This window comes from Equus caballus, chromosome 14 (assembly GCF_041296265.1).
Source record: "Equus caballus isolate H_3958 breed thoroughbred chromosome 14, TB-T2T, whole genome shotgun sequence".
Lineage (NCBI taxonomy): Eukaryota > Metazoa > Chordata > Mammalia > Perissodactyla > Equidae > Equus > Equus caballus.
The window spans coordinates 59,501,616-59,515,755 of record NC_091697.1 but is presented as its reverse complement, the minus strand read 5'-3'; the positions used below and the strand labels follow the sequence as shown (position 1 = coordinate 59,515,755).

At 37.9% G+C, this 14,140-nt stretch overlaps 1 protein-coding gene across 6 annotated transcripts in view; it reads right to left on the bottom strand.

Moving 5' to 3' along the window:
- FNIP1 (folliculin interacting protein 1) overlaps positions 1 to 14,140 on the bottom strand; it is a 129,808-nt gene that overhangs the window by 17,787 nt on the left and 97,881 nt on the right. For all 6 annotated transcript variants that reach the window (XM_023617744.2, XM_023617745.2, XM_070234429.1 and 3 more), the window contains 2 exons: positions 9,389 to 10,808; positions 8,444 to 8,612 (listed from right to left, as the gene is read on the bottom strand). In XM_023617744.2, the coding sequence (XP_023473512.2) occupies positions 8,444 to 8,612; positions 9,389 to 10,808 (1,589 nt within the window). The remainder of the gene's footprint in view (positions 1 to 8,443; positions 8,613 to 9,388; positions 10,809 to 14,140) is intronic.

Here is a 14,140-nt window from a genome sequence, read left to right as displayed (position 1 = left end):
TCATTGGGATTCTGATTGGGATGGCGTTGAATCTGTAGATTGCTTTAGGTAGAATGGACATTTTAACTATGTTTATTCTTCCAATCCATGTACATGGAATGTCTTTCCATCTCCTTATGTCGTCATCCAATTCTCTCAGAAAGTCCTGGTAATTTTCATTATATAGGTCCTTCACTGCCTTAGTTAAATTTACCCCAAGGTATTTTATTCTTTTTGTTGCAATTGTGAATGGTATTGTGTTCTTGAGTTCTTTTTCTGTTAGTTCATTATTGGAGTATAGAAATGCTACTGATTTATGCAAATTGATTTTATACCCTGCAACTTTACTGTAGTTGTTGATTACTTCTAACAGTTTTGCAATGGATTCTTTGGGGTTTTCTATATATAAGATCATGTCGTCTGCAAACAGCGAGACTTTCACTTCTTCCCTCCCTATTTGGATTCCTTTTATTCCTTTTTCTTGCCTGATTGCTCTGGCCAGGACCTCCAGTACTGTTAAATAAAAGTGGTGATAGAGGGCATCCTTGTCTCGTTCCTGTTTTCAGAGGGATGGCGTTCAGTTTTTGCCCATTGAGTATGATGTTGGCTGTGGGTTTGTCATATATGGCCTTTATTATGTTGAGGTAGTTTTCTTCTATGCCCATTTTGTTCAGAGTTTTTATCATAAATGGCTGTTGGATCTTGTCAAATGCCTTCTCTGCATCTATTGAGATGATTATGTGGTTTTTATTCCTCAGTTTGTTGATGTGGTGTATCACGTTGATTGATTTGCAGATGTTGAACCATTCCTGTGTACCTGGTATGAATCCCACCTGATCATGATGTATGATCCTTTTGATGAATTGCTGAATTCTGGTTGCCAAAATTTTGTTTAGAATTTTTGCATCTATGTTCATCAGTGATATTGGCCTGTAGTTCTCTTTTTTCGTGCTGTCCTTGTCTGGTTTTGGTATCAGCGTGATGTTGGCCTCATAGAATGTGTTAGGAAGTGTTCCATCTTCCCTAATTTTTTGGAATAGCTTGAAAAGGATAGGTATTAAATCCTCTCTGAAAGTTTGGTGGAATTCCCCAGGAAAGCCATCTGGTCCTGGGGTTTTATTCTTTGGGATGTTTTGATTGCTGTTTCGATCTCTTTCCTTGTGATTGGTCTGTTCAAATTGTCTGCCTCTTCTTGAGTGAGCTTTGGGAGATTGTAGGAGTCCAAGAATTTATCCATTTCCTCTAGGTTATCCATTCTGTTGGCATATAGTTTTTTGTAGTATTCTCTTATAATCCCTTGTATTTCTGCAGAGTCTGTTGTTATTTCTCCATGCTCATTTGTGATTTTGTTTATTTGAGCTTTCTCCTTTTTTTTCTTTGTAAGTCTGGCTAGGGGTTTCTCAATGTTATTTATCTTCTCAAAAAACCAGCTCTTTGTTTCATTGATCCTTTCTACTGCCTTTTTCATTTCAATAGTACTTATTTCTGCTCTGATTTTTATTATTTCTCTCCTTCTGCTGACTTTGGGCTTCATTTGTTCTTTTTTCTCTAGTTCAGTTAGGTGTACTTTAAAGTTGCTTATTTGGGATTTTTCTTGTTTGTTAAGATGTGCCTGTATCGCGATGAATTTTCCTCTTAATACAGCTTTTGCTGTATCCCATATGAGTTGGTATGGCATGCTATCATTTTCATTTGTTTACAGGTATTTTTTGATTTCTTCTTTAATTTCTTCAATGATCCATTGCTTGTTCAGTAGTGTGTTGTTTAGTCTCCACATCTTTGTGCCTTTCTCAGCTTTTTTCTTGTAATTAATTTCTAGCCTTATAGCACTATGATCAGAGAAGATGCTTGTTATTATTTCAATTTTTTTAATCTTGTAGAGGCTTGCCTTGTTTCCCAACATATGGTCTATCCTTGAGAATGTTCCATGTGCACTTGAGAAGAATGTGTATTCAGCTCTTTTAGGGTGAAGTGATCTATATATGTCTATTAAGTCCGATTGTTTGAGTTTTTCATTTAGCTCCACTATTTCCTTGTTGCTTTTCTGTCTGGATGATCTGTCAATTGATGTGAGTGGGGTGTTGAGGTCCCCTTCTATTATTGTGTTGTTTTTAACATCTTCCTTTAGGTCTGTTAATAGTTGCTTTATGAATCTTGGTGCTCCTGTGTTGGGTGCATAGATATTTATAAGCGTTATTTCTTCTTGATGAAGTGTCCCTTTGATCATTATATATTGTTCCTCTGTGTCTCTCTTTACCTGTCTTATTCTGAAATCCACTTAGTCTGATATAAGAATTGTAACACCTGCCTTTTTTTCCTTGCTATTAGGTTGAAGTATTGTCCTCCACCCCTTCACCCTGAGTCTGTGTTTGTCCTTGGGGCTGAGGTGTGTTTCCTGGAGGCAACAAATTGTTGGGTCTTGTTCTTTAATCCATTTTGCCACTCTGTGTTTTTTTATTGGAGAGTTCAATCCATTTACATTGAGAGTGATTATTGATGCATGTGGACTTAATGCTGTCAATCTGTCGCTCATTATCTTGTTTTCCTGCATTTCTTTTCCTGTGTGCTTTAGACTACCCATTTAATACTGCAATTTCTTATGCTGGGTGTCTCAGATTTTTCCTTATTTATGATTTGTGACTCTGTTCTGTATTTTATTTTAGTGTCTACCTTGAAGTTTGTATTTAGAATCTCGTGTATAATATAGTCTATTCTCTGGTGGTCTCTTACTTACTTGACCAATACTGATTTAGACCCTTTGCTCTTCCCCTCCTAAATAATTATTTTCATTTCTTATTCGAACTCGTCTTATGAATTTGTAGTTAGAGTGATAAGATCGTCCTTGCTTTGGTAGTTTTCTTACCTTCACCCTAATGCTATAGCTGAATATTTGCTATCCTGTTCTGGTTCTATCCATTGGTCTCCCTAGTCTGTGGACTGTGTCCCCTTTCTCCCTTTTTTCTCTTTTCAGGTATGAGAACCTTCTTGAGGATTTCTTGTAGTGGAGGGCTTTTAGTTACAAATTCCCCTAACTTTTGTTTGTCTGGAAAAGAGCTAATTTCTCCCTCATATCTGAAGGAAATTCTTGCTGGATAGAGTATTCTTGGCTGAAGATTTTTATCTTTTAAAGCTTTGAATATGTCACTCCATCCTCTCCTAGCTTGTAAGGTTTCTGTAGAGAAATTCGCTGACAGTCTGATAGGGGCTCCTTTACAGGTTATGCTCTTTTGTTTTTTTCCTTACTTCCCTGAGTATTCTTTCCTTATCTTTCCTTTTTGCCAATTTTACTACTATGTGCCTTGCAGCAGGTCTTTTTACATTGACAAATCTGGGAGATCTGAAACCCTCCTCTACACACATTTCTCCATCAATCCCTAGATTTGGGAAGTTCTCTTCAATAATTTCGTTAAGCACACTTTCTGCTCCATTTTCCTTTTCCACATTCTCAGGAATTCCTATGATCCTTATGTTCTTATTCCTCATTGAATCCATTATCTCTCAGTGATTTTCCTCATTTTTTTTAATTCTTAGTTCTCTTTCTTCCTCTGTCTGGAGCCATTCAGCCTGTCTATCTTCAATTATGTTAATTTGCTCTTCTATGGTGTCTACATGGGCATTCAGGGAATCCGTATTCTGTTTCATCTGGTCCACTGTGTTTTTCATCTCTAGTAATTCTGTTTGATTCTTCTTTATGATTTCCATCTCTTTTGTGAAGTAACTCCAGAACTCGGCTTGTTTCTCTATCTTTCTCTCTACCTCACTGAGTTTTTTGATTATAGCTGCTCTGAAGCCATTATCACTTAGTTTACCTAATTCCAAGTCCTCAGGACTTAATTCTATGTTTTTATTGTTTTCCTTCTGGTCTGGGGCTTTTATAAATTGCTGGATGGTAGAGGAGCGGTTTTTTCGCATGGTGGTAGAATTCAGTTGCAGTTACAGCCTGTCGCCACTAGATGGGGGTCGAGAGCTGCGTGTTATGAGCTCTCCGCCTTCAGGCAAGATGGCTGCACCCACTGGCTTTGTTGGGAGGGAGGGGCTGCTATTCTCACGCGCCGGTCTGGATTCAGATCAGTTCTGTTCTCTGGTCTCCCGAGCCCTGGGTTTATGGGGTCCCCGCGGACAGAAGCTTTCCCCCCGTCAGCCGGTTTCCACTGAACCAGCGGCAGGAGTCCTGGAGGATCCCCTGGTCGCATGGCCCCTCCCCTGCTCCTTCCCAACCGGCCAGCAGCGATCGCAGACTCTAGGGGAGGGAGCGATGTTCTCTCCTACCGTTCCAGTGCCTCCGAGGCCGTAAGTAGGGTTTATGATCTCCGCCTTCTTGGTATTGTAGGTCTCTAACATGCTGGCATTAGATTTATTCTCTGAAATTCAGTTTTTCCAGTCCTTTGTTGTATTTTGGAGGGGAGAGAATCCCGGGTCAGCTCACCCCGCCATTTTGCTCCCACATCATCTCCACAATCAGGAATAGTCTTGACCAATCCTCCTCTTTTTGCTAAGTAAGACTGGCCCTGAGCTAACATCCATGCCTATCTTCCTCTATTTTATCTGTGGGACGCCTGCCACAGCATGGCTTCATAAGCAGTACGTAGGTCCGCACCTGGGATCTGAACCAGCAAATCCTGGGCCCCCAAAGCAGAATGTGCGAACTTAACCACTGCGCCACTGGGCTGCTCCGTTTTAACCTTTGTTCATCTGTTTGAGAGAGAGTACGGCACAGAAGCTTAACAGCATAGCTTAAGAATAGGCAGATAGGACTGATTTTAGCTCTACCAGTCCCTATCTATGTAACTTAAAAGTCTCTCTGTGCCATATCTGAAATACAGGGATGATAATAATAAGTACCTCAAAGGATTATTATAAGGTTAAGTGAGGTATCACATTTAAGTCTCTGGCACACAGTAAGGACACAGGAGGAGACAGTAACCCCTTTCAATGCCAAGCTTTCAGAGAGAACACCAAAGAACACTGTGTGAAGTAATGGGTACAGATGGAAGAAGAAAAGAAACTGAGTGACTAAGATCAGAAGTAACGAAAGATAGCAGGACACAGAGAACATTAAAAAGACCCACATGGGATTTCCTAACCAAGTAATTCAACAAATACTGAGCACTATGTCAGGCACTGGGAAGACAGAATTGAAAAAAACAGAAACAGTTCCTTCACCCTGAAGGACAAATACCATCAACTGACATAAATTCTTTCCTCTGAACCATTAAATTACTTATCAGTATCCTCCTCAGGCATTTATTTTTTTACATCTTGTACTACATTTATTCATATATTTGCCTTATTTTTTCCATTACTGAATAAATGACTTGAGGTGAGAAACTATTTCTTTTTCATCTATATATCCCTTGGAGTATTAGCACTATGTCCAGAACATAGTATGTCAGTAAATATTTATCTGATTGGTGTTAAAAGGCTGAGCAAAATAGCTTTTAAATATAAAGAAAATAAGTTCTGAGATTTTCTTTACAATGTTTGTTTTTATCTAAATTTGCCATAATTTCTCCACTATATAATAAAACACCAAGATTTACAATTTTAGGTAATTTTCTACAGACACAAAAGGTTTAAGTGTTTCTGGCTAACAATTAAGTGACTGCTTGCTCAATGAGCCATATTTTCTCACCCATGATTTCCTGGTGGGCTTTCTCTATTTCCTTTTTAACGTTTTTTTGGGGGGAGTGAGGGAAGGAGAAGTGTTTGTGTAAAAAATTACTGAAATGACACAAGGAATCAAAGGGATAAACAGAACATTCAACAACTGGAGATTTCAATATTCCACTCTCAGTAACTGATGAAACAACTAGATAGAAAATCAGCAATGACATAGAAGTCTTGAATAATACTATCAACCAACTTGATGTGACATCTAGAGAACACTCCACTCAACAACAGCAAACTATTCTTTTCAAGCACACGTGGAACATTTTCCAGGACAGACCATATGCTGGGCCATAATACAAGTCTTAATAAATTTAAAAGGATTGAAATCATACTAAGTATGTTCTCTGACCACTACAGAACTAATTTAGAAACCAACAATAAAAGGAAATTTAAAAATTCCACAAATATTTACAAATTAAACCTCACACTTCTAAATAACCCATGGGTCAAAGAAGTGGCAAGGGAAATTAGAAAATATTCTGAAGTCAAGGAAAATGAAAACACAACAGAACAGAATTTATGAGATTCCATTAGAGTAGTACTTAGAGAAAAATTTACAGCTTTAAACGCCTATATTAGAAAAGAAAAAATATTTCAAATTAATAACCTAAGCTGTCACCTTAAGAAACTAGAAAAAGAGCAAACTAATCCCAAAGCAAGCAGAAGGAAAGAAATAATAAAGACGAGGATAGAAATCAATGAAATAAAAGAAAGAAAAATAGAGAAAATCAATGAAAACAAAAGTTGTTTCCTTGAAAAGATCAACAAAATTGACAACCATCAGCTAAAATAGGAATCAGCAAACTTATTCTGTGAACAGCCAGACAGAAAACACATTTTATGCTTTAGTGGGTATAGGGTCTGTCTCAATGACAACTCTGCTGTTTAATCAGGAAAAGAGTCACAGAGCACATAAATAAATGGGTGTGGTCATGTTGCACTAAAACTTTATTTACAAAAAGCAGGCCTATTTGTGCCATAGCTTGCTGATCTGATCTTTGATGTATATGGGCCCAAAATATCTACTGATGAAGTCAAGCCATGAATGAACTCTTCTTTGGAGAATTTCCCACCTGGGGGGTGGGGGGAGGGGAGGGACAACACACAGATTATAAAATCAGCAATGAAAGAGGGGAGATAACCAATGACTTTATAGAAATTAAAAGAATTATAAGTGTATAGTAAGGACAACTTTATTCCAACAAATTATATCATTTAAATGAAACTGACTAGTTCCTAGAAAGACAAAATTATCAAAATTGATTCAAGAAGAAATAGAAAATCAGAATAGATCTAGATCAAGAAACTGAATTAGCAATTTAAAAAAAGAGCCCAGGCGGCTTCACTGGTGAATTCTATCAAACATTTGGAGGAAAAATAACACCAATCTTCCAGAAACTCTTCCAGAAAATAGAGGAGGGAATACTTCCCATTCATTCTATGAGGCCAGTATTATTCTGATATTAAAGCTAGACAAAGACATCACAAGAAAACTATAGACTAACACTCCTCATGAATACAGGCTCCAAAACCTCCAACAAAATATGAGTAAATAAAATACAGCAATATATAAAAAGGACTATATATCATGACTAGTGGGATTTTATCCTAGGAATACAAGGGTTGGTTTAACATCCAAAAAAAGTCAATCAATGTAATCTATCACATTACCGGTTTATTCATTTTATTTTTTTTCCTGCTTTTTTCTCCCCAAATCCCCCCAGTACACAGTTGTATACTCCAGTTGTGGATCCTTCTAGTTGTGGCATGTGGGATGTTGCCTCAACATGGCCTAATGAGAGGTGCCATGTCCGCACCCAGGATCTGAACCCTGGGCCGCCAAAGCAGAGCACTCGAACTTAACCACTCGGCCACGGGGCTGGCCCCTACATTACCAGTTTAAAGAAGAAAAATCACATGATCATTTCAACAGACACAGAGAAAGTATCTGACAAAATCCTACACTCTTTCATGATTTAAAGGGGGGTGGGGGTGGCAAAAAAACTAGGAATAGAAGGGAACTTGCTCCACCTTAGAAAGGGCATTTTTAAGAATCCTCAGCTAACCTCATACTTAATAAGGAAAGACTCAATGTTTCCCCCCTAACACCAAGAAAAAGACAAGAACATCTACTATCAGCACTTCTATGCAATACTGTACTAAAGGTTCTAGCCCACACAATCAGGCAAGAAAGAAACGAAAGGCATCCGGATTGGAAAGGAAAATATAAAACTGTCTCTTCACTGATGACAAGAGACTGTATGTAGAAAATCCTACGGAATCCACACAAAAACCTACAAGAAATAAGAGAGTTGAACAAGGTGGCAGGATATAAGATAAATACACAAAAAGCAACTATACTTCTATATAGTAGCAATGAACAATCTGAAGATGAAATTAAGAAAATAATTCCATGCACATTTAAGCATTTGCCATTTTTTTGATATTATACATAATCTAGTGATGAACATCTATGAATACATACAGTACTTTCTGTATTTCACATTTCCACTTGGCTAGATTCCTGGAACAGTCTACTTGCTTTCATGGTGACAGCTACAAACATGTAGGTATTATACATAATACCTTATGTGTATATATATGTAATAAATATATAAAGTATTATATAGTATATACTTTATAAAGTATATAATACTTTATATATAAAGTGACGGATTCAGAGAACAATGATTGTGTTACACAGTGAAGTGTGACCACAATATAAGGCAATTCTGGATACTAGTGGTTAACAGAGTTCATTCTAAATAAATTCAAGAGCAATGAAGGTACTCACCTGTACAGCGTGAGATAAATCTGACACCAGACACTGACGGAGCCTCTCGTCACTCCCAATTCCTTGAAGAACAAAGTCAGGCACATAAGACGAGCAGTAGCCACCCAACAGGGACCTCCCAAAGTTGGCGATGTTGGGCTGAACAGCACTCACTTCAATTAACTTTGACCTGGAATAAAGGTCCCAAAAGAAGGCATACCTAATTAGCAATAAACATATTTTACCAATAAAAATATTTTTGGACTCTATTAGTCCATATTTCCAGTACCATCATCTTCTATAAAATCAGAATAAAATCCTCCTTAAGTAAAAACAGCCTTACGTAGTCAATTAGACCACAAAATACTCTTTCTTATGCAGAAAAGAAGGTCTAATGAACAAATTTGTAATGAGGTAAGCATAATTATTTCATAACAGACTTTAGGAATACTGTCCCTTGTACATGTAACACATTCTTGATACAATCACATTATGAAAACCATTATCTAAAACAAGTAGTTAAATAACTCACAAATCCAAAGCTTGGTAAATAACATTTCTCAAGTATGACTCTTCTCCTCGTATACTTGCCCTAAAGTATACATTCCCTGTTTTCCTCTTAGTCTCAGCCAAATGGTTATTTCTAATCATTTCCCTTCTCAGTGATTACCTCTCTCTAGTTGCAGGCTTATTCATTCCTAAAGGGCTTGAACACTCTTAAGCAATAAGGATTCTCCTACGTACCAACAAACGCTTCCCTAACACCTTTCCAAAGTCTTTCTAGGATGCCTGTGGGGCTTAGCCTTTAATCCTTCCTATGAGTAAGAGCACACAGTAATAAAACAGAATTTGTCCAGGACAGTGATCTCTTTTAAATTAGCTACTACCAACCTTCAGAGACCAGCTAAACAAAAGAATGGAACATATTTATATAGAGCCTATTATAGGTTAAAACTTCCTACTTACCCAGGAAAAGGTATCTCATCCTCTTCTGCCCAATCTTCTTGTTCTCCTCCATAATAACTGCTTACTTGTCTAGTCATATCATGCCCTGTATCTTCACTTTCACTATCCCCAAGGGCACTATCTGAACTTTCATTTCTTGGAATGTCCCATTCAGTTCCTACAGCAATTTTTTTCTCTGAACCCTCTTTATCCCCATGGGGGACAAGAATGGAAAGTGAATCTCTTTGGTCTTGCTGAGGAAAGCAGGTTTTACATGAATCTTGGTGAACTGTTTCTATACATTTACAAAATTCATTGTTCTGTTTGCTATTTTTTGTACACAATCTCTTTGAAAACTCTAACATACAGCAGTGTTCTTTACTGTCTGTACTTGTTTTAACTGGAATATCATCAATAGTCCTGGTTTCAATTGAATCATCATTAAAATATTCATCAAATAAGCTCATGCTTTCTGGGTCTGAATGATTCCAACAGGGAAGTTCACAGGGCTCTCCAGAAACCATGTTCAGTATATCAGACTCTCCAGAATGGTCTTTACTTGTTTGTTTAGTTTCTTGATGCTGATCAATAGCCCCTGTTTCTTCCTTCAGTGGCTTGGTGTGATGCCTGGTAATCTGATCCACTACTGCCTGACTCCGGACTTCAGTATCTGAATCAGGTGACATAGAATCCCCTATCAAGAAAGTAACCTTTGTCTGGGTTCCTTCACAAGAAAAGGCAGCAGTTACAAGCTTATCTGGAGGTTTTTTTTCCACAACCATTCCTGTAGATCTCAACACTTTGCCTGTGTGATTACCTGAATCCAGCAATTCCTCACTCTGCCATGTTTCCTCTGCTGGCTCTAAGCCTGACTCAGACAATGCACATTTGTCTACAGGAGCAGATCCTGTGCAAACAACTGTCTCTAACTTAGTATCAAGGCAAGTTCTTAATTTATCTCTATACTGTTTAACATCAACAGCATTTTCTTCTTGGCAGTCAGAAGGAGAAATCATTCGGCACTCATCTGAAATTCCTAGCAGCTCCTTAGAGCTATTTTGAATATCTTCTCTCTCTTGTCGTGAAACATTCTCTACATTTTGCCCAAGGAGTGGACGACTACAATATTTACAGTTACAGTTAGGAGTCCTTGTTTCTTCTGATTCTTTAAAGAGTAAACTGCTTTTGTTTCTATGCATTGTGATAAGCACATACTCAGATTCTTCTATTTCACCTTTCTCTAACGTGGTAGTAATTACTGTGCCTGGCATAACAATGGCTTCATCTTCTCCGTTTTCTAAAAGATGGGTTTCCTGAAGTTCAGAGCATCTTATGAAATAAGTAAGAAAATAAAGCAGCCTCTGGACCATGTCTTGTCGTTTGCCAACTACCACAGTCCTTGCTAATCGTACAGGAGAGCCAATAGCGCCATACAAGTCGCCTGCAATGGAAAAATCAGTTAATGGACATATCCTCTACTCATGCAGCTAAGCAGGCTATTTTCAATTATCAGAAACCTACTCTCATTGTATGAGAGGTACTTCTGGTTTTACTTTTGTTCTTTCATAGGTGAGACTATTCAGGAGAGTAAGATGAGATGAATGGTCTTAGCCAAAGAAAAAGGTGACTAAAGAGGTTTTCTAGCTTCCTCCTCAAGCAGCTACTGTGGTTCTGAAACCACAAGCAAAGAGTCAGTTGTGAGGGTCACGTTTACCAAGAATGTTCTCTGTGCCAGGCTCCACGCAGAGCACTTCATCTAGATGGAGAAGTACTGCCTGAAGTACTATGTGCAAAAGGATTCTGTAACTGCCTCCAATGCAGATAAGAGGAAGCACATTATCTGCTGTGGTACAAGGAGAGGAAGGGAGTAGTGGTGGAATGGAGAAGAGCTAGAGTAGTCACATTATACACTTAACCTTCCTTGATTTAAATCATATCCCTGAACCGTAACTGTTGCTGCCCTACCCAGGACCCCACACTAGCTCTCAGATTTTAAAAGCTCATTTTCCCTTCCATTCCCTAGAGGGCTGGGTACTCAGGAATAGACCATAAAAGGCAGGAAGAGTGAGACCTATGCTGACTAAGAGGAGAAGAAAGGGCAACATATTTATCCATGTGGTTCACTTTCACTTTTGTATTCATACTAGACATGAACAGCCATTATATTAAAAAAAAAGGAGGGGAGGAGGATCTAGAAGTTTTCAATGTCAATATAAATGTATATTTACACTATAGCTCAAATGAAATCAACAAAGAAACAGGTGCCAAAACACACTTAAAAATGGAGAATACAGTCATTAATTTTAATTTAACTCAATTTTCTTCAAGTTGTCAGTATACACATTTAAAAACTTTTATTTTTACTTTAAAAGAACCTCACAATTTTTAAAGGAACAAACATAAACAGGCGTCAAATAAATATATGCTATAGATAGTATTATGAACCTGCTTTGGCACAGCAAGTGAGTCTTTCATGACTGGTTCCACTTTACTTTTCCGGGCTTATCTTCTTATAGTTACCCTTTTTCATCTTTATTCACCCAAAGTCCCACTTAAAGTAGACTACTTAAACTGAACCACTGAACAAGCTCAGAACTTTTAACACCTAGACTCCTTTACTCATGCAGTGTACACGCATGCCTTGGAGATATTGTGAGTTCAGTTCCAGATCACTGCAATAAAGTGACATGAATTTTTTGGTTTCCCAGCACATACAAAATCTATGTTTATACTATACTGTAGACTATTAAGTGTGCAACAGCATTATGTCTAAAACAACAATGTATATACATTCATTAAAAAAATTCTTTATTGCTCAAAAATGCTAACCATCATCTGAACCTTCAGCAAATCATAATCTTTCTGCTGGTGGAGAGTCTTGTAAAAAAACACAGTATCTTTGAAGCACGATAAAGCAAAGCACAATAAAATGAAGTATGCCTGTACTTTCAATTCCCTCTGTATCCCTGCCAGCAACCTCCCTTGGGCAAAAGTAAGCTTCCCTAATTAAACACTCACTAAACTTTTCATTTCCCTTATAGTTCTGCTTTGAACTATTATTGCCTACATACATATTACCTACAGTATTAGACTATCAACTTCTTGAGGGTAAGGACTAGATATTCATCTTTATACCCTGTAACACTCTTTGCACAGAGCCTTAGATATATTATGCACTCAATAAAAGATTGTAGAATTGAAAACAGATTTGAAATGTCCAAATCAAAAAAGCATACTACTGAGGCCGACCCGGTGGTGCAGTGGTTAAGTGCGCATGTTCCACTTTGGCAGCCCGGGTCTTGCCAGGCGGATCCCGGGTGCAGACGTGGCCCCACTTGGCAAGCCATGCTGTGGTAGGTATCCCACATGTAAAGTAGAGGAAGATGGGCATGGATGTTAGCTCAGGGCCAGTCTTCCTCAGCAAAAAGAGGAGGACTTGGAGCAGATGTTAGCTCAGGGCTAATCTTCCTCAAAAAAAAAAAAAGAGTATACTACTGAATTACTTGATTTGAAAAAAGGTATGTTAATCTCCATACAATGGACTACTACTCATCACTAAAAAGGAATGAATTATTAATACATATGACATAGGTGAATCTCAAAATAATTACACTGAACAAAAGAAGTCAGACCAAAAGAAGCATGTACTGTGTGATTCCATTTATATAAAACTCTAGAAAATGTGAACCAATCTACAGTGACAGAAAGCAGACCAGTGACTGCCTGGGTATGGGGTGAACAGGAATGGCAGGGAGGAATCAAGGGAGGGCTTACAAAAGGTCACGAGGAAACTTGTGGAAGTGATGAATACGTTCACCATCTTGATTTTCATGATGGTTTCAGAAGCACATATATTTTGACATAGTATATATCAAAACTTACAAAAGTGTACACTTTATCTATGTGTTTGTTGTATGTCAATTATTCCTCAATTAAGAAGAAAGAAGGAAAGGAGGGAGGGATGGAGGTTACATGGATAAGCCACATGACAATCTACTTGGCAAGCTCACTCACCAGCACAACCTAAGGAAAGTTTCTACCAGGTCACTAAAATGTTCTCATCTTATTCCTCCCTCATCACCTAATAGCAATAGAGTAAGAGTAGGAGTAGCAGCAGCTACATTTACCAGACACTGTCCTAAGCACTTTACATATATTATCTCATTTAACTTTTACAATTTATGAAGTATGTGCTATCTATTATTATTCCCATTTCATAAATAAGGAAACTGAGATTCAACCATGGTCTGCCTGACTCTATGGCCTGTGCTTTTAAGCATTATGCTACACTTTCTTCCTAATAACTGTCAACTCATCAACTATCCCCTCTCTCCTCTGTTACCCATTTATTTAGTGGGGCCTAATATTAGGGGAAAATTTTCCAAAACTACTCAACGAACAAAAACGGAACAACAGAAAATTCAGTGACTGTTTCCCCACTAACCAGATTTATTCTACCTATCACAGGTGACTTTATTGATTCATTCTATCTAGGCAAAGTACCTAATGCAAAACACCATGAAGATCCTGAAGTTACTAGTAAACTATCCATCATCCTGTTCCTCTTGCTCCAGCTGCAGTTCTCTGTCTATAAGGAATGATGTCAGGCATAAGACAATTTAGCAGACACGAAAGGACAAGTAAAGAAAAGGTGTTTTAGACTGAAGGAGGTTAAAGAGAGCATTTTCTTTCTTTATTCTTGTTTTTGCTATAAAATAATACCAGACGGTTACACCAAAGTCTAAGTATAATGCATAATGTAATGGTTTTCAG